We start from the raw sequence: 27,282 nt of genomic DNA, 5'->3' as shown, positions 1-27,282 counted from the left end.
TCACAGCTACAGTTTATCATACACAGCAAAAGGACCCTAAGCACGATCAGCAAAGGGAAAAGGCAACAGGACGAAGTCTGCAGAAAACCAGGCACAAGTTTTTAAGAGTTCTGTCACTCAGGACTCTCCAGAAAGTTGTGACAATAATGTGAAATGCTGTCTATCAGGAAAACTCATGCGTGACCCAGTGCCCACGTTTCTCACTGGGGGCTAATGACATGGGTACCCTCTGACTAGCATGTGCCAAATTTCCAGACTTCAAGAAGGAAAGCAAATGTTCAGTACAAACAATATTGTTTGCATAAACGCTTTAGGCACATGAGCCATCCTTACCAGGGAATGGTGGAAACCCTCCTGAAATTCAAGTTCCCAGATACTAGCAAGGGCCAACATTGCCCCCTGCCTTTCTAAGAACAGCAGCTTCAGGCCTGCTATGTTAACACTTTTATGCATGGATTCTCTACATATTCAGTTTCAAATAGGGTGGATAAACTAGAATTATGAAAGAAAATATAATCCCTTTTGATACTAATAAGGAATGGAGAATTCACCTTTCAGTAAATGTTCTTTAAAAGATAACTTGACATTGGAGAAAGACTATTCTAAAAGGAGGGTGGTTTGAGCTTATGCTCAGAAATGAGCTAGCTAGGCAAGAGAGGAATGAAGCGGCAAGTGATAGGTTATTTTGAGAAAAGAGAACGGTACAGATAAAGCTATCATGAGTTTTGAGTATGTTCGCACACAGGAAATTCATGTCATCTGTTTTATAGCAACCACATTTTAAAGAAAGATTACAAGAAATGTAAATAGCATAAAGCAGATTTTTAGGAGGCTCAGAAATTGAAATTCAACAGGCAGGGGGATAATTAGGAGAAGTAAGGAGGCAAAAGTGATATTGATGAGAGATGCCTTGATTCTAGTACTTAGAATGTAATACAGAGGAATAAAGAGAGACAAAAAGCAGAACACCTGCAAGTTAAATACTACGAAAAGAGAGGATAAGGCTAAGATGAATAAGGGATGTAGAAATGAAAAAATAGTAACAAAAAATAGCTATGGAACAGCTAACTGAAGCAGCAGTTACCACTAAATACTTCCCTCTAAATCCCTGAGCACTTGGCACATACGTATAGTCAGTGAGCACACACATCCACCACGTAATTAAAGCTGTACAAATTTGTTCCGGAATAGCAACCTGGCATAGAGAAAACAGCAACCACAATTTTGAGAAATAACATGTCATTAAGTTTTGTCTCCAGCTACATAAACATAAAATAGTAAGTTTAGATAGAAATAACACTCTAACAGGAAGTTTTATCTGAATTTTTAATTAAGTTCAGGTGTTGAATATTCTTTCCAAATAGCTGAATCATAAAAGGAAGAGACATAGAGGCAAAGATCTCAATTCATATCCAACCTCTTCTATTTACTAGGTTAGTGGTACTGAATACATCATTTAGGTTTACTAAACCTATTTCACCACCCACATACTAAAATGACATTAATCTCCAAGTCTTAAGTAATAAGAAATATACAATAAAGCTTGGGAAACTGTAAAATGCTATTACATAAAATATATAGCAACCATCATGAATACATGCCTATGTGTGGTGGCTAAATGTCTTAGGATTTGATATCTGAGACCTGAGTTCAAGACCTGACTGATTCTTACTAGTTGCACGTGTCTGCACAAGTGTTTAACCTCTCTGTCCTCCACCTCCTCTCCAGGAAGAAAGGTAGAGCAATTAAGCCTATGAGAGTGTTGTGAGGATTAAATAAAAACAGATGGAAAACATGACTACAGCACCTGGCACACAGTAAGAAGGACTAATAACTAACATTTATTTGTCATTATATGCTAGGACTTGTCTGAATTCTCAACATTTTATCTCACTTAACCCTCATAAGAACATTACAAGATGGATTTTATCTTCCTTTGTCCACTGAGGAGCCTGAAGCGTGGCTTTTGAGACCCAAGATTAGGCAACTATAAGCCAAGAGCTCAGTGTAAGGCCCACATCTGTCAGACACCTCGCTTTTTCTACTATGCAACAGGAAGCAGACATCTATAGGAGACTAAGTGCTCCAAGCAGCTGAGGCTTCCTGAGGAGCACACATTGAAGATGCTGTCTCACGAGGAGACAGCTCAAGATCAAGCATGTGTTTCTGCTACAGCTTATACAAAGTAGGAATGCTTCATATCAATTTAATCAACTACATTCCATGTCAACAATTTTTAAGTTACTCTTTGAATCATGATTTACACAGTGATTATGAGATAGCAGCCATCAGAATGAAGCAACTCATTTACTCCACAGTATGGGTCACACTGGATCAGTACAGAAACCCCTCCAGTTTACCAATGCAAGGCTTTGTTGAATTTGTACTCACCACTTGCAGTTTCTTCTTATCCCTAATTGCATTACTGTGGACAGCTTCAATTGCCATGTGGTGCTTCCAAGCTAATTCTTCCAAAGTCTTAGAATGAGCCTCATTTAATTGAGCTACCTCCCCTTCGAGTCTATTTTGCAGGTTTTTGAGCTCCATCTCATAATATTCTTGCTGAGTTTTCTTTGCTTCATTTACTTTCTAAAATTAAAGCAAATAAAGATCAATAATTGTACCTCTTTTTTTCATTACTGCTATTAGTATTCTGGATACTCAATAAATACATAAACTTGAAAAAACTGAGCACTATGGGATTTAGACTTTAGACATGAGATTACATCATCAGTATTCTCAGAAAATGACAGGGTAGCACAGGCAAAATGAATAATTTTAACACAAGTGATAAAATAGACTATTACTAGGTTAGAACTAAGTTAGTACATCTGTGAACTTAAGAGAAAGGCTTCCCATATGTCAAAGCTGCACACAAAATGGCTTACCAATTTACCCACTCAGATTATATTATTCAATCCAATCTTATTGAGTGCCAGTTACATGCCTTTTAAGCAGTCACAGTCTAATGATGGGAAAAAGGCAATAGACAGTGCCAATATAATTTTATAAATTCTATGAAAGGAGTATATATCATGTGTTGTAAGAATATACAGTAAAGGAGCCTAACCTGGAACAGATGAGAAAGGATGTACATCAGCATGTGCACGTGTGTGTGTGTGTGTGTGTGTGTGTGTGTGAGAGAGAGAGAGAGAGAGAGAGAAAGAGAGAGAACCTGGAAGGGGTGGGAAAGGGTGTGTGTGTGTGTGAGAGACAGTGACACACACACATGCACACATACATCAAGGAAAGCTTTCCAGAAGAGAAAACATCTGAGCTGTTGATGACACATTCTCTCATTTAATTCTCACAAGCCCATCAGGAAATGAAAGATGAGAAAGTTTCAAATCTAGATCTGATGTCAAAAGCCTAAATTCACAACATTTCCAGCATTCTGAAAGATGGTAGTCTGCCAGGTGGTCAAGTTCAAGTAAGATAGGAAGACCATGGAGCTGAGCAGTGTGGACAGAACAGAAGATACGTGGCTGACAGTGGTGAGGGATAAGGCTCAGCAGGAGGCAGGAGTCAAATGATGTGAAAGGGTCTTTTATGCTAAGGAGTCTGCATTTCATCATGATAGGAATGAGAATCATTGCAATTACATAACCAACATATTTTTGACAACAATCACGTTGGCAATAGGCTAGGAAATTGTAACTGAAATCCAGGCCACAATGACCTAAACCTAAACCTAGAATCTGTAAAAGGGTATGAAGGCAGATGATGGAATAGTACATTAAAGGAGTAGAAAACCAACAGGACTTGGTAACAGATAAGAGGTTAAGGAAACAGTAATCAATAATGACTGACTTACCAAACTAGATGGACTGTAGTGCTACTGGTTGAAAAAAGGAGTTAAAAAAAAATACAGTACTTTTGAGGGAAGAAAGTTCTAAATATGCTGATTTGAAATGTTTGTGAGAAACCAACATATCTTGTGGGAGTCAGAGACATAGCACTAACTAACTAACTCTTTCATGTCTTAAGTTTAGGGAAAAGATCGGGCCTATACCATCAGATTTGGGAGCGATCCCTGAACAAATTTTATGCTACTAGAATGGATGAGCCTACAGAATGAGGTGAAAATGCTGGGGAGCATCAATGCTTAGGGAACAGATGGAGAAAGGAAGCTGCAAAACAAGACTGCAAGGCCAGGGAGACAGGAGGAAAACATGTGAGAGTGTGAAACACCAAAACAGGGATGCTGTAAATCAGAGAGGAGTAAGTACCACAGTAGGACAAGATTAACCAGTCCAGCAACCAGGATGTCACCGAGGCTGGGACAAACAGATTCTGTGGAGTGGTGGTAAGAGAAACCACATGACACTTGGGTAAGGAGTGAATGGGAGATGAACAAGGGTCAAAGTTTTGAATACACTTGGTTGTTGAAGGAAAGAAAAAGAAGTATCCAAAACTCCCACTCGATATTGTAAATATCTGAAAAACTGCAATAAATATTTAACAATTAATCTACAAATGATATGTCTTATTTGTTTAATCTAGAAGTTCAATATGTTGGTATATGAATTTTCAGAGCTTGATGCTTTTTGTTCTTTTGTTTTACAGAAATTTCCTAGGTGGATATGCAATAATATTTTTCATTAGTACAAAAACATATATGATTAAGCACAAATGTACATGCCACTGGAATAAGAATTTATTCAGTTTCTGGCTGAAATAGGTTGACATGTCTTGAGTTTTTATATTATAAACTATTAATATTCTGAACATATACACAATATGGGATAGTTCAGCTGTATACCATTTTTCTCAAAAACGAAAACTTACTAGAATTGAGAGATGGACTGTTATTGTCAATTTGACGTAAATACTTTAAATCAGATTTGAAAAAGATGAAAACTGAACTTTTTTTTTCTTTTCCTTTCTTTGGTGGGGGGCGGGGGTAGATGGATTCCACTGCTTTTTACCTTCTCCAGTTCCAAAATCTGCTGCTTCTGCTCTTCATCCAGACTCTGAGTTTTGCTTTGCAAAAAAGCTCTTTCTTCTTCAAGCTGAGATAATCTCTCATTGGCCCTTGATTTTTCTGATTCTAGATCTTTAATTGTAACCTCCTGGGTCATTTGAGTTGCTTGAAGCATTCCAATATGACCTATGCCCCCAAAAGAAAACCTTCACTTTAAAATCTATTACATTGTGGTACAAAACAGTTTATATTTAATGACACAATTGTGATTACTACCTGAGGGAAATAAATAGTCTGCATATACAAATTGTACTTTGATTTCTTCACTGTATAAAATAGAAATACTTGCCATGGGAATACTTATCCAAGTAGACTATTTAAACTAGAAAGAAGTTCAGTTTCACATTACTGATGTCCCTGCCCCACCTGCCATACTCAAGAATCTTTTTTTAAGATTTCCAACTAAAAAATTTAAGTGGAAGCAACTCCTCAGAGGTGTATATAAAATCCTTAGGAGTAAAAGAAGGAGAGAATGCACTGATTAATACTATGGCGTTAAAATGAGTAATCTGTTCTTTTCTAATCTCTTTTTTCAAATTCTCATAAAAGAAAAATCTGTATGTAGACAGTAAATATGGCAGGGAGCTATTTGGTTGAAACTGTATTTATTTTAAACAAGAGAAGTGATAAAGAACTAAGCTGGATTAAGAGACAGATAAGGACAGTGAGGTTATCAAAGAAAGAATAAATGGCAACCAAAAAAAAAGCAGAGTGGACGAGAGAAAGATGAAAAATGAGAATGAGAAAAAGGGTCTCAGAAAGCTTGTGTTAGGGCAGTGATCCTTAGTGTGCTCTGGACCAGGAGACCTGGAGCCCTTGCTGGCAGTGAAGAACATCCCCGACCTACTGTCTCAGAAGCTCTGAAGCTGGAGCCCAGCACCTGTGGTTGCACAAGCACTTTGGGGTGCTTTTGTACACATTAAAGTTGAAAAACTCCTACTTAGGGGAAAGGTTGTATGGGATTCACTGATGAGCCAATCAAATGGCATCCTCAGAGACCTAGTTCAAATGGCTTTACCTGGCACCATAAATACTTGGGCATATGACATGGGTCAGCACTTCCTCTAGTAAGGGCTAAGAAATGAGCACATTAGCCATAGTAGAATGGACAACTCAGGTTTTATATATAAAGTGATCCCTATTAATAAACTAAATGAAATGAGACACTGTGATTCACATATAGGGTCACTAATTTAAATACATATGGATTTTTTTAAACGTATGTTTTTAAAGAATAAAAGCCCTTAGAAAGAATGCTTCATTGTTTTTAGTGAGTGATTTACTGCTGCTAACTCTTAATTTTTTATAAATATATATTCCTAATAAGTTATTATTTGCTTATCTTACTTATGATTAAGAAGAAGTTAGAGACCTTCAACATGTTTAGAGTCTAATTTTAAAGTATGAGTAGGAAAGGCAAATTTTGTCTTGAATTAACGTTTCAGTGTTGGTTTTAGCTGAGGAATATACCAAGAACTGTGGTCACACATACTAGCTTTGAGGACAAGGTCTGAAGCTTGTTGTTGTAAACGTTCTCTGGCCGCTGCTAGCTCACTTTCCACTTCCTTGTGTTTGCTCAACAAGGCCATCTCTCCCTCCTTGGCATCATCAAGCTGTTTTTGAAGAACCTAAGAATGATCAAATAGCCATTATTAATATGCAAGAATGATGCTGACCTAATTAGCTAAGCTAATGATGCTAATTCACTTAAATTACAAGCATCAACTTTCTCTTATTCAAAAGTCACAGTTAATAATACCTACTTTTAAATCTGTTTTGATAACACTTTTAACTTATCTTCATAAATCATGTGACGCAATCATGAAAGACTATTCTACTGCTTCTAATCCACTCAAATACTGTATAGAAACAGCTATGAAATTTTCTATGCCAATAAAACAAAATTTGTATGGACTTCTTGGCCTTCTTTTCAAATGTGCCATATGCCTATTTAATTCAGGTTTATAAAGCAATCAATTTTTGTTCATTGTCTGGGTAGACCATTATTAATGAAGGTAAGGAAGAAAACACAACTAAACCCAAAGCCCAATATTTTAACTCTCCCAAGTCACTTGTGAAAAATATTAACATGATATTTCAATAAAATCCTGTCATAATCAGTAAGATTTTAAATGTTCTTTATATCTGAAGTTCTAGTTGGAAATAATAACTACAGAGTAGTACAAATTACCCTTTTATTGGTTTTCTCACAAAGCAAAAGTTGGAGAAAGCAAAATGGAAAAAAAAAAGTTAAAGTAGTCTAATTGGAAAGATAAAGACAAAACTGAGGGGTAAAAATCTGTATGTTTAATGTGGCATTCTTTACTTACCTGAACACTGTTCTCTGCTGTAACAAGTGCTATCTGAAGCTTTTGGCATTTGTCACGAAGACTTCCAGCTTCATCCTGTACCATCTGTAACTCCATCTTTAACTTTCCTATGGTTTTTCGTAAAATTGCTTCTTGTCCCTGAAATTCTTTTCTAAGATCAGCTTCCTTTTCTTTGCTAGCCTGTAGGCTTTCTGCAGTAAAAAGCTGTGACCTTTTCAAAGTATCAAGCTCATGCTCATAAAAAGACTGAGCTTTATTCAACTTGCCTTCATAATCCTCAATGAGCTTTTTCCGTTCAAGTCTTAGCTCTTCCAAGGTTTGGTTTAAGGTCTCCACCTCCATTCTGTGCAGCTCCTCTGCCTTCTCCTGCCCTTTACTGACCGAGGCACTGTGATCCTGCTGTGACTTCAACAGCTCTTGGATCTCCCGTCTGTGAGCAGTTCGCAAATCTTCCAAGGCCAAGCGTTTGTCTTTCTCAAACTGTACCTGGAGTTGTCCAAAACTCCGTAATCTTTCCTCAAATTTCCTTCTAATCTCTTCAACCTCTCTAGACATGGTTACTATGCGTTGGACATGCTGGGCTTCTGCACAAAGTTGCATGTCCTCAACTCTGTGCTTATAAGCTTCAAATTCTGTCAAAGCCTGCTGCTTCATTTTTATGTGATCTTCTAATGATGCTTCTAAAACCTGAATCTTTCGCTTAAGGTCTAACTCCTCTGTTACTTTGCTTTTATACTGCAGTATTTTTTCTCTTGTTTCTGCAAGAATCTGCTGGATTTCTTCTTCATGAGCATCTTTGAGGGCTTGGATTGCAGATTCATGCTCATCATTTTTAGTGTTTAAAGCATATATTACCTGCATGATTTTGAAAAAGGGAGAAGCAATTCAGCAAACCACATTCTTTTCTTACTGGAAGTTAATTCTTTCATTTGGACTGATATTTTTCAACACACATAATATTGGCTATGGTAAATACTAAATACCGAAGCTTCATGTATTGTTTTGGATTCATAGATTGATTTACTTGGCTACTTTTACCTTACCCCAACCTTAAAAGTTGCACCTGAAGACTTTGCTACAAATAAAACAGCAAAGAGAATAGAAAGGAGTTTTCCATACAGCCCTGTCTAGCTTAGGAGTGAGTGTCAGGAGAAAAACCTCAGAGTAAGTGTATGCCCTACATGAGTGTCCCAGAGGAAGAGAGGCTTTGCATCTAGGTCCTAACTCTTCCTAAAGGCCTCTTTCATCTGTTTAATGTCTGGTAGGTTCTAAATTTAGAGAGTTTCTTTTCTAATTCTCCTATGGTCTGTTTTTGAGGCTAATCCTCTTCAAGCTCATAGTGGTCTCCTTATAAAATCCATTCACATTTTTCTGCTCAACATCAAACACTGTAGTTTTACTCACTCCCTAATTCTTCCTCTGTTTCCAGGCAAGCCAGGTCCCTAGAGCCAGAGTGTATTGAGTACAGGTCTTTATTTTTATTTTAGTCCTTAGATTTTAATGATTCCATTAAGATTTTCCCAACCTTAATTCCAAATGACAACACAGTCCCTTTATAGTAATGCTCCCATTCTTGCATGTTCTCTGATACCCTCCATCATACCATTGTGGTCAAATAGTATAATATTCATGACTATTACTTAACGCTGAGATGCACCCACTTTCTTCCTAAATAAAAAGAAATGAACACTACACAATCTGACCATCCAAAAGCTAAAAATCAGTGTCCTAGAGCTTTGCTCATTTTAATGTGATCTTATTCTGGCTTTAAAAACGAATCCTAGCACCAAGAGCCAGAAACTGTAATGAAGATGCAAAAGCACTGCCATTTTTGTAGAGAACTTGTTTACATAGCCTGAGGCTATGGAGACAGACTCCCTGGCTCTTCAGATACCCTAATAAGGCTAGAACGTACTGCTAAATCTAGGTGGTCACCTGCCTGGCCTATAGCTATATTTATGCAAGGAGAAGAGACATTGGAGACTTACCCCACTCCAAGGGCTTCACTCTCTCCACATAGGGCCCTGTCTTCCAGAATCAATTCCTTACCCATATACTCACTTGGTCTGCGCTATTTTGTGAGATGTAATCATAACAGAGGCAAAAAGATTGAAAGATGGCAAGATCCCATTATTCTTGCCAGCTACTTCTCCTGCTAGCTAATCTCCAAAAGGAAAATATATGCAACAGAAGGGAAATAAATGCTAATTTACAGCCTCTCTCTCTCTCTCTTTTTAAATACCTCTAATTCCAAATCCTAGGTTATATCCCTAATGAGCTAACAAAGATCCCCATGGAAGACTCTTTCATTTATACATTTAAGCTTAAAGGTAGCTTAAAATCCAGGAAAGTTGGTGGTCTCCTACAACCCTCCCTCAGGGTCATACCCAACTGGCATGTGGATGCCCAGAAAAGGCTAAAAGAGGCACTAAGGAAAAACACACCACCCAGATGGAGAGAAGTCCATTTGCCAGAGTGGTGTAGAGAGAGCACAGCTCTAAGACCTTCCCAGGGCAGTCTGTGTGCTTCCCTTATCTACCACGTGAAGCAGGTGGAAGGATGAGAGATAATGAGAAGGAATCCCTAGACAATGAAACCTGGAACACTACATCAAAAACTAATGATGTACTGTATGGTGACTAACATAACTTAATATAAAAAAAAAAAAGTCACACTTTTCATCATTTTAACCCAGGAAATGATCTTGAAAAGAACCATTCTGTGGTGGGATTCCATATAACTAGGGATGAAACAGTATGGGAAATGGGAGCTTCCCTTTGTCAATAATTTATTTAAATACTCTTCTTTAGGGGGGCACCTGGTGGCTCAGTCAGTTAAGTGTCTGCCTTTGGCTCAGGTCATGATCCCAGGGTTCTGGGATCAAGCCCCACATCAGTCTCCTTGCTCACCAGGGAGCTTACTTCACCCTCTCCCTCAGACTGCCACTCCCCCCTGCTTGTGTGCTCTGTCAAATGAATAAAAAACTCTTCTAAAAAATAATAATACTCCTCTCTTTTTACCTTTTTAAAAATTTTTTTATTTATTTAAAGAAAGGGAGAGAGAGAGAAAGAGTGTGTGTGTGATAGCATGATCATGGAGGGATGAAGAGGGAGTAGCAAGTTCCCCACTGACCAGGGAGCCCAATGCAGGGCTCGATCCCAGGACCCTGTGATCATGACCTGAGCTGAAGGCAGAGGCTTAACGGACTGACCACCCAGGTGCCCCTAAATATTCTTCTCTTTTTTCTAATACTTAATTTCCCTGCGGTCTTTGAAGGATCAGCTCAAGTTCTATGTCCTTTAATAAGTTCCAAGACCACCCAAATCCATGGGAGTCTATCTTTTCTTTAAATCCAGTACCTCCGTTTCCTTACCACCACTCATTCCTGAGACTCAGTAAATGTTCAATTGATGACATTTGGGGGTCTTGACAACAATGTTGGAAAGCTATGTATGGATGTTAGAAAGCCTACAAAAGTAGCTGACAATATAAAAGCACAGTAGCATGCAAAATGAAAGCATTAAGTTAAAAAGAATAGAATTTAAGTAATAAAGCAGCTGACATATAATAGGGAAATATTATGGTGAAGAGCTGTATTTCACTTGATATTCTAATCCAAGGGTCAGCAAAGTGGGACCTGTAGGCCCAATATGGCTGTTGCCTGTCTTTGTAAATTGTTTTATTGGAGCACAGCTATGGCCCTTTGCATATGGAGAGCCGACAGTTGCTTTCCCACTACAACAGCAAAGTCGAGAAATTGTGAAAGAGACCTTATTACTGACTTCTGTTCTGATATACACAGGCCAAGCCATCTTACCAGCCCAAACTGGCAGCCAAAAATAAAAAGTAACTGAATTTGCAGTGGCTTTGTTTAGTATCAAAGAGTCCATGGTTCTAACTGCAACAACTCATATGTTAAGAAAACCAATTATTTGATTCTGAAACTATATTATATAAAAGAAATATAATATTCTACTGGTCATACATCCTATTGGCTATATAACAGTATCCTGCAGGACAACAATGTTAAAATAAAGTTTCTAAAAACTTAAAAAGGAACAATAACAGGATGCCAAGCATAATAACAAATTAATAGTGCTTTTATTTATCAAAAGGATTTTATTTATTTGAGAGAGAGAGGGAGAGAGAGAACATAAGATGGGGAGAAGGAGAAGCAGACTCCCTGCTGAGCTGGAAGCCCAAAACAGGACTCGATCCCTGGGATCATGACCTGAGTCAAAGGCAGACACTTAACTGACTGAGCCACCCATGTGCCTCAATAGTGCTTTTAAATGACCATTTAAAATATACCACTATTTAATGATATTTTTAAATAAGGATGCTAATATGAATTTTCGAATGACATTAACAAGATATATCCTCTAACTGCTCACTTTTCTATGTAATTACAAAGGTAACCATCTTAAAGTATCTTTCTCTGATTAATTACCATTTCTCAGACCAAAAAAATAGATTCTTTGAACACACAGAAAATATGACTTGAAGTAACAGAACTGATCCAAACCAAATTTTTTTTTTTTTTAAGATTTTATTTATTTACTTGACAGAGATCAGAAGCAGGCAAAGAGGCAGGCAGAGAGACAGGAGGAAGCAAGCTTCCCGCTGAGCAGAGAGCCCTCTCTGCTCAGGGGCTAGATCCCAGGACCCTGGGATCATGACTTGAGCCGAAGGCAGAGGCTTTTAACCCACTGAGCCACCCAGGTGCCCCCAAACTGAATTTTTGACCCTAGGTAAGATAACTTTATTTCTCCAAGCTTCAAGTTTCTCAATATTGAATAGAGATCATATTTATTCTATTCTAGTGACATTGTTATAAGATCAATCTATCACTGACATTTAAAAAAATGATGTTATACAATGGTTTTTCAAAAAATATAAAGCACTATAAGATGGTAAGCCTTTTTTATTAGTTGTATCACTTATGGACAGAATGAGACTAATCTTAAAAGAAACTTTGGTAAGTGATAATAATCACCCATAAAATTGGCTATTATTTTCCACACAGGAATAGGAAACTCTCTAATGTCTCTTCTCATAAAAGACAGTAAGAGCCACTTGCAGTTGTTCTGGAACTATGAACATTCAGAAAATAGGACAATACAATCATTTCAGTAATTTCATGTAATTTCACACTTCCATTTTATGCCAATAATGCACAATTTAACTATATATTCCATGATGAATAAGAAATAGTTAGAATTTTTACTTTTTCTGTGAAGATTTTCAGATAATCTTACCCATGGATACATTGAAAACAATTCTATATCCTAGTTTTTAAAATGTTACTTAGGGAACAACAAATAGTTTCTGAAATAGTTCTCACTGTTGGCTGCTATGGACCAAACTGTGTCCATCTCCCTCCCCAAACAAAATTCATCTACCGAAGACCTAACGTCCAATCTGACAGTATTTGGAGACAGCGCCTTTGGGATATAATTAAGTTTAGACAAGATCATGAGGGAGGTGTCCTCGTGATGGGATCAGTGCCTTTATAAGGGACACGAGAGAGTTTGCTTCCTTTCTCTTTCAGACATGTGAAGATACAGTGAGAAGGTCTATGGTTCTATATACTGGCAATATATAAATATGTTCTCACTAAAATTTAACTCATTAGTAATAACATTTTTATTGATGAGTACATGTATATTAGCTTGAAATATGTTAAGCTATTATACCAACAGTTTTAATACCATTAAAATAACAGAGTCATTGAATAAATGATGGTAAATTCATACAATGTAATATCATAAGGTCATTAAAATGCACATCTCATTTAGAATACTTCATAATATAAGCAAAAGCCTGTAAGAGACCACAAATATGCAATGCTCTATCAATGAGATCCAATCTTATAGAGGGAAAAATGTGAGTGTGTATGTGTGTGCAGATACATATTAAAGGTATATAAAGAAATAAGCCAAATTTTAACTGGGGTATTCAGTATTTATGAACCTTCAATAAAGAATGCGTGTTACTATTACAGTTAGAAAACCTTAAACACTTTTAGAAGATTAACATTAATTATGCTAAAATAACAATCAATACTCAAAATACTCTCATTTTTAAAAAACCCGACAATCAAAATAGAGAAAATTAAAGGAACGCTCATTAATTACCAACAGATATCCTGAAATTTTCCTTAAAAATCACCCACTGAGGGTACTTGGGTGGTTCAGTGAGTCTTAAGTCTCTGCTTTCAGCTCAGGTCATGGTCTCAGTGTCCTGGGCTCCAGCCCTGCATCAGGCTCCCTGCTCAGCGGGGAGCCTGCTTCCCCCTCCCTCTCAGCCTGCCTCTCTGCCCACTTGTGTTATTTCTGTCAAATAAATAAATCAAACCTTTAAAAATTTTTTTTAAAAAAGCACAGCCCTTTTAAAAAAAAACCACTGAAATAAAACATTTACAAACGTCATTCTTAAAATCTTCAAAGAATATTGAATGTTAATCATTTAACTTTTGAAAAAGAACATATATTTTGAGAAAATTTTTCAAAAATCCAATTACCTAGTTAAAATTTGATAACTTGCTGGCAAATCTTTAATGGCCATTTCTTACTTCATTTATTCTTTCCTACAGCAAAAATATATTGCACACCGGTTATGTGCCAAGACCTATCCCTGGCACAGTAAACATGACTGCGAACTGGATGCATATACGAGGTATTTGTTCTCATGCTTGGTGGAAACTGACCTTAAAGAAATATTTACTTCATTAGTCAAAGTAAAATTTCAATGAGTTATACATAGGAGAAGAAATACAAAATGAGTCTTTGTAAGGGGTAATGTAGGTGTTTCCCATTATTAACTGAATGAAATGCTTACTTTATCTTAACCAGGATCTCTTCATTTAGTCAAAATGATAAAGGGAAACCTACAGAGATAGAATACTGGACCAAAGGCTCAGTAAGAGCAGAAGGCACAGAGATGGAAAAGCCTAGGACTCTGTGAAGGGAAAAATGGATTAAAGAGTTAAATATAAAACGGAATCCATAACACTCCTAAAACAAAACAGGCAGTAATCTCTTGGACATCAAACTTAGCAATGTATTTATAGATATGTCCCCTTAGGTAAGGGAAACAAAAGCAAAAATAAACAATTGGGATTACACCAAAATTAAACACTTTTTGCACAGCAAAGGAAACCATCAACAAAATGAAAAGGGAACCCAGTGACTGGGAGAAGATGTTTACAAATGACATATCCCTTAAGGGGTTAATAACCAAAATATATAAAGAATTCATACAATTCAACAACAACGAAAAACAAGCAATCCAATTAAAAAATGAGCAGAGGACCTGAATAGACATTTCTCCAAATAAGACATACAGATGCCCAATAGACACAGGAAAAGATGTTCAGCATCATTAATCACCAGGAAAACGCAAATCAAAACCACTATGAGATATCACCTTACACCAGTCAGAATGACTAATATTAAAAAGACAAGAAATAAGTGTTGATGAGGATGTGGAGAAGAAAGAATCTTTGTGCACTATTGGTTGCAAATATAAATAGGTGCAGCCACTGTGAGAAACACTAAAGAGTTTCCTTAAAAATTTTAAAATAGAGGGAGGTGGGGGGCATGAGGTAACTGGGTGGTGGGTATTAAGTAGGAGACTTGATGGAATGAGCACTGAGTGTAAAAAGCAGGTAATGAATCACTAAATTCTACCTCTGAAACTAATAATATGCTATATGTCAATCACAATGAATTTAAATTTAAAAAAATTTTAAATGAAAAATAGAAATATCATACGATCTTTTAATCCACTACTGGGTATTTGCCTGAAGAAAAGAGAAACATGAATTCAAAAAGATATACAAACCCCTATGTATATAACAGAATTACTTACAATAGCCAACATATAGAAGCAACCCAAGTATCCATGATAGATGAATGAATAAATAAGATGTGATATATACACACAATAGAATATTACTCAGCCATAAAAACAAATGAGATCTTGCCATTTGTGACACAAATGGACCTAGTGGGTATTATGCTAGGCAAAATAAGTCCAACAGAAAAAGACAATTACCATAAGATTTCACTTAAATGTGCAATCTAAAAAAAACAAAACAAATTGGTAGAGCTGGTAGAGCATGCAATTCTTGATCTTAGAGTTGTTGGTTCGAGCCCCACATTGGGTGGAGAGATTACTTAAAAAAAATAAAACCTTAAAAAGTAATAAAAAAAAATAAAAACCAAAACAAATGAATGAACAAACACACAAAAACAGACTATAGGGGTGCCTGGATGGCTGAGCCAGGTAAGTGACCAATCCTTGATTTCAGCTCTGGTTGCGATCTCAGGGTCATGAGATGGAGCCCCACGTTCGGCTCTGTACTGAGTGTGGGGTCTGCCTGAGATTCTCTCCCTCTTCCTCTCTCCCTTGCCCCACTTACATGTCACATGCTCTCGTGCTCACTCTCTAAAATAAATAAATAAATTTTTAAAAAGAAAAAACAACAACAACAGATTTTTAATACAGAGAACATGTTGATGGCTGCCAGAGGGTAAGAGTGTTAGGTGGGTGGGCAAAATAAAAGAGATTAAGAGGTACAAACTTACACTTATAAATAAGTCCTAGAGATATAAATTACAGTAAAGGGAATATAGTCAGTAATATAAAAATACTGTATGATAATATAATAGTGCTTGTGGCAAGCACTGAGTAACGTATAGAATTATCAAATCAATGTTTGTATACCTGTAAGTATTTAACAGATTAATTATATTTCAATTTTTTTTTTTAAACTTTCTTTTAGGGACACCTGGGTGGCTCAGTCAGTTAAGTGTCTGCCTTCGGCTCAGGTCATGATCCCAGTGTCCTAGAATCAAGTCCCACGTCAGGTTCCCTGCTCTGCTGGAAGCCTGCCTCTCTCTCTTTCCCTCTGCCCCTCCTCCCTGCTTGCATGCTCTCTCTCTCTAATAAATAAATAAAACATTGGCAACAAAAAACTTCTTCTTTTAGAGGTGATGAAATTACACAAATCCTTCTATATTTTCTTACCTATTCTATGGGTGATCTATAACAGAATTTATTTTTACAGCCTAGATTACAGGCTTAATCACTGCAATGTAAGAAACGGTTTAAAAATAAATGACATATTTATAGAATTAATTCAAGGACTAGTCCCAAGTAGCCCATGTAGCAGAATGAACACAAGGAAAAAAATAAAAATTAAGAAGTCACCAATATGCATGCATCCTAAAGAAAAAAAAAAAAAAGCAAGAAGCAAAAAAGAACATCACTTAGTGTAAAATAAATGTCTGAAAGAGAAAACCCCTAACTCAGCACCAAGGATGTGCTCGCATATGTGCACACATACACACACGTACACACAGACACACACACCATACACACATTTTCTTTTTCTGAACCATCTCAAAATAAGTTGCAGATATCAGGACTAATCACCACTAAGTACTTTAGTATATATTTCCCAAGATCAAAGACAATTGCGTTAACATACCTAAGAAATTTAACCCAATGTAAGTATAGTATCTAATACACAGCCTATACTCAGATTTACCAATTATTCAAGAGTGCAATTTATAGCAGCTTTTCTCTACTGATGCAGATTCAATCAAGGATCCCATATTGTACTGAACTGTCATATTACTTCAGTCTCCTTTACTGTACTGAAGACAAAAAGCAAAACTAAGCGTTTTTTCCTTCAACCCATCCTGTTAGTTTTGGGGATACCTAATACCTCAATATAAGGGCACATTTATCCGTCTGGTTTTCCAATATAACTCTCCTCCCAACTCTGCCTTCTTCCAAACACCTGTCCCTCCTTTATGATGTCCTACTCAGTTTAAAGCCATTTACAAATGAGGACAAAATGAATTTAATTTTGTTTACAAAAAGTTTAGTCCCTAAGAAAAAGTATCCTACCTTTGTGTGGCAAGCCCTTTGAGGGGGAGTGTCTGAATAATAATCATCTCTGTCCTTTCTTTTCCTGAGTGGAGGAGTTTGTAAGCCAAAGGCCAGGCTTGAACTGCTCCTAACTATGGAGGGGATTTTTCTAAGTCTTTGAGAGTGGTGAAGAGACAAGCTGTCTGGGTATTTAGAGAGGATCTTAACACCCCTTTATATTATGTGAGATGTAAACCCTCTTAACCCATATTCTCACAAAATATTCAGCCACATAGCATTTGCCACTAATGACTGTAGAACTAGGGAGATACAATGAAGATCTGGAGTTTAAGGTGAGTAGAAAGGGAAAAATAGGGTAGTTTAGCCTGGCAACAAATCACTTCCATATTTTTTCTTTCCTTAGTACAGGTTCTATTGTTTTAAGTTAGGTAGAAAAATTTAAAAAAAAAAGGCTGTTTTCATACATTATGTAATCTAATTAATTCCATCAATAGACTTATGTCTAAAGGAAACATTTACAAGGCGGGATTAACAAAAAAATGGTCATTTGGATTTATTTAAGCCAAGGGCACTATAAAACCCTAATTTAAAAAGAGCTTTAGGGGCATCTGGGTGGCTCAGTGGGTTAAGCCTCTGCCTTTGGCTCAGGTCATGATCTCAGGGTCCTAGGATCAAGCCCCACTTTGGGCTCTCTGCTCAGCAGGGAGCCTGCTTCCCCCTCTTTCTCTGCCTGCCTCTCTGCTTATTTGTGATCTCTGTCTGTCAAATAAATAAATGAAATCTAAAAAAAATAAAAATAAATAAAAATAAAAAGCGCTTTAAAGTCCAATTGCTTTGAGAAAGAATTACCTTTGGAGATACATTTGTTTTCTATGATATCTATAATTATTGTTGGAAAAGTACACTGGATATCCTTCCTCTATAATAATGTAGAATACCTCTTTCCCCAGAAGATTTAACTTGACTTCTGAGATAGCAAACAAAGATCCCATTACAAGGTTTATTATTTAGGGTATGAGCAGCAGGGTCTGTACTACTGGACTTGAACAAAAAAAACTTAAAAATCAACAGACCTTTACTGACTACCTTCCTACGTGCTCAGTGTATTTTTATATATATTCTGGCAAAGAAACGTATACATGTTCCTACTTAATCTTACTTAAATAGAACTACATAAAATGTACATAAAGTAATGGCAGACAATTTTAGATGATATATATTCAGTGTCAAGCTATAGAGCACAAAATACCACGTAGAGCACGAGAAGTTTTCAGAGGAGGAGTTTCACTAGATGAAGACTGCAGTAACTGTGAAGAAAACAGCCCAAGTTAAGGTACAAGACAGAAAGGATTCTGGTGGTTGGTATGGTCAGATAATCCTCAACAGAGAGAATGGTGAGTGATAGGGAAAGTCAGTTAAAGTTAAAAATAAAAAAGTTCAGGGCACCTGGGTGGCTAAGTCATTAAGCATCTGCCTTTGACTCAGGTCATGATCTCAGGGTCCTTAGATCGAGCCCCGCATTGGGCTCCCTGCTCAGGGGGAGCCTGCTTTCTCTTTTTAAAAAGATTGTATATATTTATTTGACAGACAGAGATCACAAGTAGGCAGAGAGGCAGGCAGAGTGAGAGGAGGAATCAGGCTCCCCACTGAGAAGAAAGCCCGATGCAGGGCTCGATCCCAGGACCCTGGGAACATGACCTGAGCCGAAGGCAGAGGCTTTAATCCACTGAGTCACCCAGGCACCCCAAATATCTACAATCTTAAAAAAAAAAAAAGTTCCCAGTGATTAATTTTGTCCCTGTTATTTAATTGGGAAACAGATCTCTCTAGTAACGTTAAATTTAGATCTACACATATTTTCCTGTTTGCATGCTCACTAAGGTACTGGACAAAGATTTTTTTTTTTCTTAAAGATGTTATTTGAGAGAGAGAGAGAAAGAGAGAGAGTGAGATGAGCACACTAGCAGGGGTAGAGGGAGAAACAGGCTCCCTTGCTTAGCAGGGAGCCAAATGTGGGGCTCAATCCTAGGACCCTGGGATCATGACCAGGGCTAAAGGCAGATGCTTAAATAACTGAGATACCCCGGCAACCCTGGACAATGATTCTAAGACATACTTTGTTTTTTTTTCATACTTAAACATCTCTTAAGTTTGGATGAATCTTGCAATAAATTGTGTATCATTTAGACAGCACTTTTATCCCCCTTAGTGATACATAAGACAATAATGCAGCTTAAAAATCAAGCACTATGAATCGAGAGTGCTATGAAGTCACCAGGAAGAGTTGATGAGGGGAAAAAGTGATTTGTGTTTAAAGCAGAACAGAATCAATTCGTAACTCTATAAAAAAAACTGCCTGAACCTCTTGCCCACAAGAAACAGAAATGATCAGATGGTCTATGGCAGGAAGGGACAGGAACACATCTAAATTGAGTCCTTATAGAAAGTGAACTGTTGAGACCAGAGGAAAAAAAGCAGACGAAGAAATGGTAAACTTTTTCAGAGTAGAAGTTGTAAAGCCTGAGCTGAGAGAGAGAAATGCCATTACCAACAGACCTCTGGAAAGCAGGGGTAAAATCAGGGCATGATGATATGGGGGTTGTTCTCATGTCAACAGCAGTTAAGTCCCCAAGTCACCACTTGGATCAAGCAGAAAAACAGTTCACTGGTAAAAATTAGAAGGAAAGTGATCTGGGAAAATTGAGCTAAAACAGCTCCAGGGTGGATAACACTGGACACGAAAGAGCAGGGATGAGGCATGGGACCAAGAGCAGAGGATTCGGTGAAAAATCTAACAAGCCGCCAAATGGCAGACAATATTTGCAAAAGACATACCTGATGAAGAAAGGATGATTATCCGAAATATACAAAGAACTCATAACAAACAATAAGAAAATGAATAACCTGATTAAAAAATGGGCAAAATATCTGAAGAGATACCTCAGCAAAGAAGATATGAAGGAAGTAAACAAGCATATGAAAAGATGCTCAACATCACATAACATCTGGCAACTGCAAATTAATCAAGGAGATATTACAACACACCTGTTAAAATGACCAAAATCCAGAACACCAATAACATCAAATGCTGGTGAGAATGAGAATCAACAGGAACTCTGACTCATTGCTGGTAGGAGTGCAACATGGAATAGCTACTTTATAGGCTGTATAGACTTAGTATATACTTAGTGTAAATGTAATATAGTTTACTATAAACTTAGTATAACTAAGTTTATATAGACCTGTGGAATAACTATGTTGCACACCTAAAACTAATGTAACATTGTGCATCAACTATATATTTTTTTAAAGTTCAGCAGTTTCTTACAAAATTAAATGTGCTCTTACCATATGAACCAGCAACTTGCTTTTCAGTATTTACCCAAATGAGTTTAAAATACGTCCACCAAAGGGACGCCTGGGTGGTTCAGTTGGTTAAGCAGCTGCCTTCAGCTCAGGTCATGATCCCGGCGTCCTGGGATCGAGTCCCACATCGGGCTCCTTGCTCAGCGGGGAGCCTGCCTCTCCCTCTGCCTCTGCCTGCCTTTCTGTCTGCCTGTGCTTGCTCTCTCTCTCCCTCTCTCTCTCTGATAAATAAATAAAATCTTTAAAAAAATATATATGTCCACCAAAAATTGCATACATTATGTTTACAGCAGATTCATTCATAACTGCCAAAACTTGGAAGCAACCAAGTTATACTTCTCTAGGTGAAGGGATAAACCGTAGTACATCTAGACAGTAGGCTATTACTCAGTGTTAAAAAGAAATGAGCTACACCTAAAAATCATAAGGTTTCTCGAAACTTTCAGAGAGCTGAGGTCACTCTAAAATGCTCTTAACAGTTTTTCACCTCACAAATAGAGAAAAGAAATCCTTTTTGTGACCTTCAAAGTTGTACCTGATTTGGTCCTCACTCCTGACCTAAGTCATTTTCCCCAAATGAATCTACAAACATATCACCAGAGACAAGAGAAGAAGCAGCACTAGCTGAGAGACCAGTACTGCACAGACTGTGTTGAGAGGCAGTGTGTGCAAAACTCATGAAAAAGTTGAATTTCTATATATTGAATTTCCTTAAAGAAAGTGCTACAATACAATAAATCAATCAAAGGTCAAGGTACCAGCACCTTTTAAGAAATTCAATAAATACATCCTTTTTGGTAAGTAATGGGAGAATTGGTGAGGGGTTTCAAGCAGAAAAATATCAATCTGACTGGCATTTTAGAAAGTAAAATTCTGACTGCACTGTGGATACATTAGACGGGGTAAGACTAAATAACAGTCAAAATGCATTAAATTAACTCAGGAGACCTCGTGAGGTTCCTAACATAAACCCTGGCAGGGAGAGATGATACTTCATTGTTGCAAGTTATTTAGGCAGTCATACACAGCAAGAGAACCAAAGTGGGAGGAGATAGAGCTTCTCCCAGTGTTCAGGCTGAAAGGGAGGTTATACACCTCTATAAATTTCATTCTATCTTCAACCATGGCTCATATGTGATGCGTTACAGGGGACTTGTTCAGCATCTACTAAATGAGATTACCCTCCCCTCTGCTTCTCATCCCCACTCCCAGTGTCCTTGTTCAGATAGACCTGGGCTGGAATGAACAGAACTCAGAAGCCTCTGGCTCCCAGGTCCACAGTTCTGGATTTAGCTTCTACCTTCCCAGCAGAGCAGGCATTGTAAAAACACATCATTCCAAATTTCTCAAGCCTTTCTAAAGCTATTTGTCCTTAACCATTATTCTGCTCAACAACCAAGGGGATATTACACTCCCATTAAACTTTTTGATCACTATGGCAGCTGTTATTACTTTGATGTGAGGATAAGTTGCAGTATAAGAATCACCAAATGGCCTTTTAAAACTACACACTCATTACCCTCTCCCTTTCTGATGGCTACCAACACACCCACAGAGGGGAGGGATTAAGTGGAAAAAAGATTGAGAACCACCTACTGCTTTACTAACCTATTCTATAAGGATAAGAATTCAGATATGTAATAGGAGTATTCCAAATTGAATTCTGAGAACTTACTCTGTATTTCTGATATACTTTTTCTGTTATTTCCTATGGTGACAAACATTCTCAGGTCTCAATCTACTTCTCAGCAGGAACTACACAGAGTTTAATGAGACCAGTATTATGATGCCCTCCCTACTGAGAAAAATCTCAGTGCCATTCTGAAAAGATCTGAAGTTAAGAAAGGTAATGAAATACTAGGAAAGCTTTAAAGTTGTCCATATTCAAATTCTTTACAGAAAAAAAATTCATATTTAATTTAGTAACTCAAAACAAACAAAACACATATTCCTTTACTGACTTATCTCTACTTTTTTTTAACAGAATTTTTTTTTTTAAAGATTTCATTTATTTGAGAGACAGAGAGCACAAGCAGGGGGAGAAGCAGAGTGAGAGGGAAGGGCAGGCTTCCCACTGAGCAGGGAGCCCATGTGGGGCTCACTCCCAGGACCCTGGGATCATGACCTTAGCCTAAGGCAGATGCTTAACCAACTGAGCCACCCAGATGCCCCTTTAACAGAATTTTTATGTAACTCTGAAAGGGAAGCTAAGGTAAATGAGTGAATTACAATAAAATAAAGCACGCTAGCTTGGCAACGACATGCAATGATTCAGATTTTCCCAAAATGTGGCACAGGAGATGACTTCAAACAATCAATACATTTATCTTAATGGTCACTAAAATAAAACAAGTAGCTCACCAAATCTGTGAAATAACATATTATTGTTTAGGGGAAGATGAAAGTAGGAGGAATTCACAGATTTCTTATCTTAGAGGCCCTATGCTCAAAAAATGCTCTTGTTGAGCCTTAAGCAGACGTGACTAAAAAAAAAATAACAGCTTTGACATATAACTCACATATCACGAAATTTATCCTTTTAAATTATGCAATTCAATTGTAGTAAGTAAATTCACGAGGTTGCATGACCATTACCACTATCTAATTCCAGGAGACTATAACCATTTGTAGTTACTTCCACTCCTCTCTGACCCCTGGCAATAGCTAATCCACTTTCTGTCTCTATGTATTTGCCCATTCTGGACCCTTCAGAGAGATGAAATCAACAATATGTGGCTGCTTTCACTTAAATGTTTTCAAGGTTCATCTGTGTTATAGCACGGATCAGTACTTCGCTCCTTTTTTATGACCAAATATTACATCATAAGTACATGCCACATTTTTGTTCACCCACATCAGTTGATGGACTTTTGGGCTGTTCCACTTTTTAGCTACTGTAAATAATGCTGCTATGAACACCCATGTACAAGTTTTTGTGTGGACATATTTTCAATTTTCTTGGGTATATACCTAAGAATAGAATGATGGGTCATGTGGTAACTCTACGTTAACTTACTGAGAAACTGATTAACTATTTTCCAAAGTGGTTGCATCATTTTTGAATTTTGAATTCCATAAGCAATATATAATGTTCCAATTTCTCCACATCTTTGCCAACATTTTACTGTCCATTAAAAAAAATATATTATACCTGTATTAGTGGGTGATTTCATTGTAGTTTTGACTCGCATTTTTTCTAATGACTAGTAATGGCAACTAATTCTTTGTATGTCTTGGTTACCTCCCCAAAAGCCATGTTCCTTATCTATTAGCCTACTCTCTTCTTCCTCCTACAAAGCCTGCAGTCTCCACTTCATCTCTGAGACCTAGTCCCCCTTATGTTCCTGCTCCCACCTGCTCCCACAACCCATACTGAGCTTTCCCTTCACACAGCCTTGCCCTCATCCCAGCAGCCTCTCTCAAACCTACCTCTGTAGACTTTAGCTTTTCTCTTTCTCTCAGTTCCCTCTTCTGTTTCCCAGTCTCAAGTCCCACATTTCCAAAGTCCTTCTTAATATTCCCATATTCTAAACCACCTCTCCCTTTGACTCTAGGCTCCTCTCTCCCCCTCCATGTCCTTCTTTCTTAATATGCATAGGCAACAAGCTCTGCAGACCTGGTCCTTTACCTACCCTTTGTCCTTGGTACTGTTAAATGTTATCCCATTCTTTCTCTATTCCTCAGTTTCTCACTAGTCTGCAGTCTTTCTGCCATTTGATTTGTGAGTAAAAGCAATGATGGAAGAAAACCATTCCAACTGAAGAGCTGTGATGGTGAATTTTATGTGTCAACTTGGCTGGAACATGTGGTTCCCGGGTGTATCTGTGAGGATGTTTCTGCATGAGATTAACATCTGAATTGGTAATCTGGGTAAAGCAAATTCATAATCACATAAAAAAAAATTGGCAAAAGACATGAGCGGACACTTCTCCAAAGAAGACATACAAATGGCTAAGGGACACATGAAAAAATGTTCATCATCATTAGCCATCAGGGAAATTAAAATCAAAACCACATTGAGATACCACCTTACACCAGTCAAAATGGCCAAAATTAACAGGACAGGAAACAACAAGTGTTGGAGAAGATGTGGAGAAAGGGGAACCCTCTTACACTGTTGGTGGAATGCAAGTTGGTGCAGCGACTTTGGAAAACAGTTAAAACAATTAAAAATAGAGCTACTCTATGACCCTGCAATTGCACTACTGGGTATTTACCCCAAAGATACAGATGTAGTGAAAAGAAGGGCCATCTGTACCCCAATGTTCATAGCAGCAATGGCCATGGTCGCCAAACTGTGGAAAGAACCAAGACGCCCTTCAACAGACGAATGGATAAATAAAGTGTGGCCCATAAATACTATGGAGTATTATGCCTCCATCAGAAAGGATGAATACACAACTTTTGTATCAACATGGACAGAAATGGAGGAGATTATGCTGAGTAAAATAAGTCAAGCAGAGAAAGTCAATTATCATATGATTTCACTTACTTGTGGAGCATAAGGAATAACATGGAGGACATTAGAAGAAGGAAAGGAAAAGTGAACGGGGAAATCAGGGAGAGACAAAGCATGAACTCTGAGGAAAAAAAGCAAAGCAGTGGACTCTGAGAAACAAACTGAGGATTTTGGAGGGGAGGGGTTGTGGGGATGGGTGAGCCTGGTGGTAGGTATTAAGGAGGGCATGTATTGCATGGAACCATGGGAGCAGTGTATATACAATGAATCTTAGAACACTGGAAAAAATAAAATTAAAGACTAAACAAACAAACAAACAAATAAGCTATTGGTTCTATGTGACCCAAATAGAACAAAAAAGGCTAAGAGGTAACTTCTTTGTCCTGTTTGAGCTGGAATATTGGTCTTCTCCTGCCCTGGGACTAGAACTACATCATCAGCTCCCCTGGGTCTCTAGCCTGTGGACTATAGACCCTGGGACTTCTCAGCCTCCATAATCATGTGCGCCAATACTTCATAATACTTATATTTATTAATATTTAATTATATTTATATATTATATTTATTATGTAAAATATATTTATATATGTTAAATATGTAAAATTCACAGAGAAGAATTTAGATTTGGTTCAGTGAATAAAAAAGAGACCATGAGTACTTATGTAGGGGTTATGTTTGTTAATAGTACGACATCACTAAGCAAGACAAATTGAAATAGGGAGAGTACAAAAGTTAGGAGACTACAAAAACAAGGCCTACACAGATTCCTGCCTGGGGCAAATGCAAATGCAATTGAAAATCTTTAAAAAAATATCAGAGAAACAAAAATGCAAGAACAAAGAAGACAATTTAATTCCAAAGTTCCACTCTAAAAGAAGAGTAGGGTCAGACAGAAATGCTACAGTTGAGAAAGGACACTAGGTTTTTTGGTTTATTTATTTATTCTTTGGCATGTGGGAGAGGTCCGATGGAGAAGATGATTAATTGAATTTTGGACATGTGGCATTTGAGGTGATGGCAGACATCCAGGTACAGATGACAGTCTTAAAAGATGACATGGACAGAAGCTTCCTAAAATTAATTTAGGGTTCTACCATCCCACAGCAACATTTTATGCTCAGCAAAATATATCCTTATTCAAGGGCATCCCTGGGCATTGGGCATCAAAGTAACTGGTTACTGAACATGGTTCTACTGTGCAGTCAGTTTATCAGCTCCATCACTAAAATCTTCAAATATCTCCCAAACTGATGATATTCGTATGATCTACTGAGAACTTCCTTTCCAAAGTGATATAAACTTGGGCACTCACACATGCTGAGCATTTTATTTATGTAGTGATAAAAGGAAACCAAGAGATTAAAATTATCATAAATATTCAGCATTCAAACCACAAGATCACTAACCCTCTTAAATCTTCCTAGATAGGATTATGTCCTATGTAACTCTGGTCTGGGAGGCACCCACCAGTGTTTTAAAGATTTGACTTACTTTCTTCCTGACACAGCCACTACTTGTGTCACCATCTGCCCCTTTCTCAAAGGGGCTAAGAGGACAGAAAAAAGAGCTTAGTCCGATTGAGAACTTCATTCCACAATATGGTTAAAAATTAATGTAGCATAACTTGAAACCAGTAAAGGCTGCTGCCCAAATACACACTACTACTACTGAGACAAACGATGCAAAATCTCAAAGACCTCAAGTCCAACATCTCAAAGTCTTCAAATTACGGTCCTCTTGCTTATTGTCCAATAGGCAGAAAACTGACAGGTGGTTAAGGAGTGACAGTATCCAAACCACATGCCATTATATAGTGTAAGCTTTAACTCTATGCTATGCTTATAATAAAAAAGCCTCTCTTATTACAATATATTACCACAAATCTAATAATGCCTTTTTAAAATGCTGCCAGAAAGTGTCTCTGCTAATCTGAGGATTCTGTATTTGTGTTCAAATGGCAGCAAGAGCTCTTTCCTAATAACTTATATTAGGTTACTATCTTATTATTTTATTTTTTTAAAAGTCTGTGGCTAATCACTGAAAAGACTGTAAATGTGGTTAATTTTTCCCCTATTCTCATAAAGTATACATTTTAGCAGACTGTGTTTTCCCAAAATGGTCACAATATTTCCCATCCCACAGGCTCTTCGGCAATATGACCTTTCCAATACCCCAATAAGGAGTCCAATTCTCTTGACTCTAGGCTGGCCTTAATGATTCACTTTTTTTTTTTTTTTAAG

At 37.4% G+C, this 27,282-nt stretch overlaps 1 protein-coding gene across 9 annotated transcripts in view; it reads right to left on the bottom strand.

The window, feature by feature from the left end:
- The window catches only part of FAM184A (family with sequence similarity 184 member A), a 117,523-nt gene that overhangs the window by 56,565 nt on the left and 33,676 nt on the right, over positions 1 to 27,282 (bottom strand). For all 9 annotated transcript variants that reach the window (XR_004284983.1, XM_032339677.1, XM_032339674.1 and 6 more), the window contains exons 2-5: positions 7,315 to 8,169; positions 6,477 to 6,612; positions 4,929 to 5,110; positions 2,392 to 2,589 (exon numbers count right to left, since the gene is read on the bottom strand). Coding sequence is in view for 8 of the 9 variants with exons in the window: in XM_032339677.1 (XP_032195568.1) it covers positions 2,392 to 2,589; positions 4,929 to 5,110; positions 6,477 to 6,612; positions 7,315 to 8,169 (1,371 nt within the window). In the remaining variant the exon portion in view is untranslated. The remainder of the gene's footprint in view (positions 1 to 2,391; positions 2,590 to 4,928; positions 5,111 to 6,476; positions 6,613 to 7,314; positions 8,170 to 27,282) is intronic.

This window comes from Mustela erminea, chromosome 4, assembly GCF_009829155.1.
Source record: "Mustela erminea isolate mMusErm1 chromosome 4, mMusErm1.Pri, whole genome shotgun sequence".
Classification (NCBI taxonomy): Eukaryota; Metazoa; Chordata; class Mammalia; order Carnivora; family Mustelidae; genus Mustela; species Mustela erminea.
The sequence above is the reverse complement of the archived record's forward strand: the minus strand, read 5'-3'. Positions and strand labels throughout refer to the sequence as shown.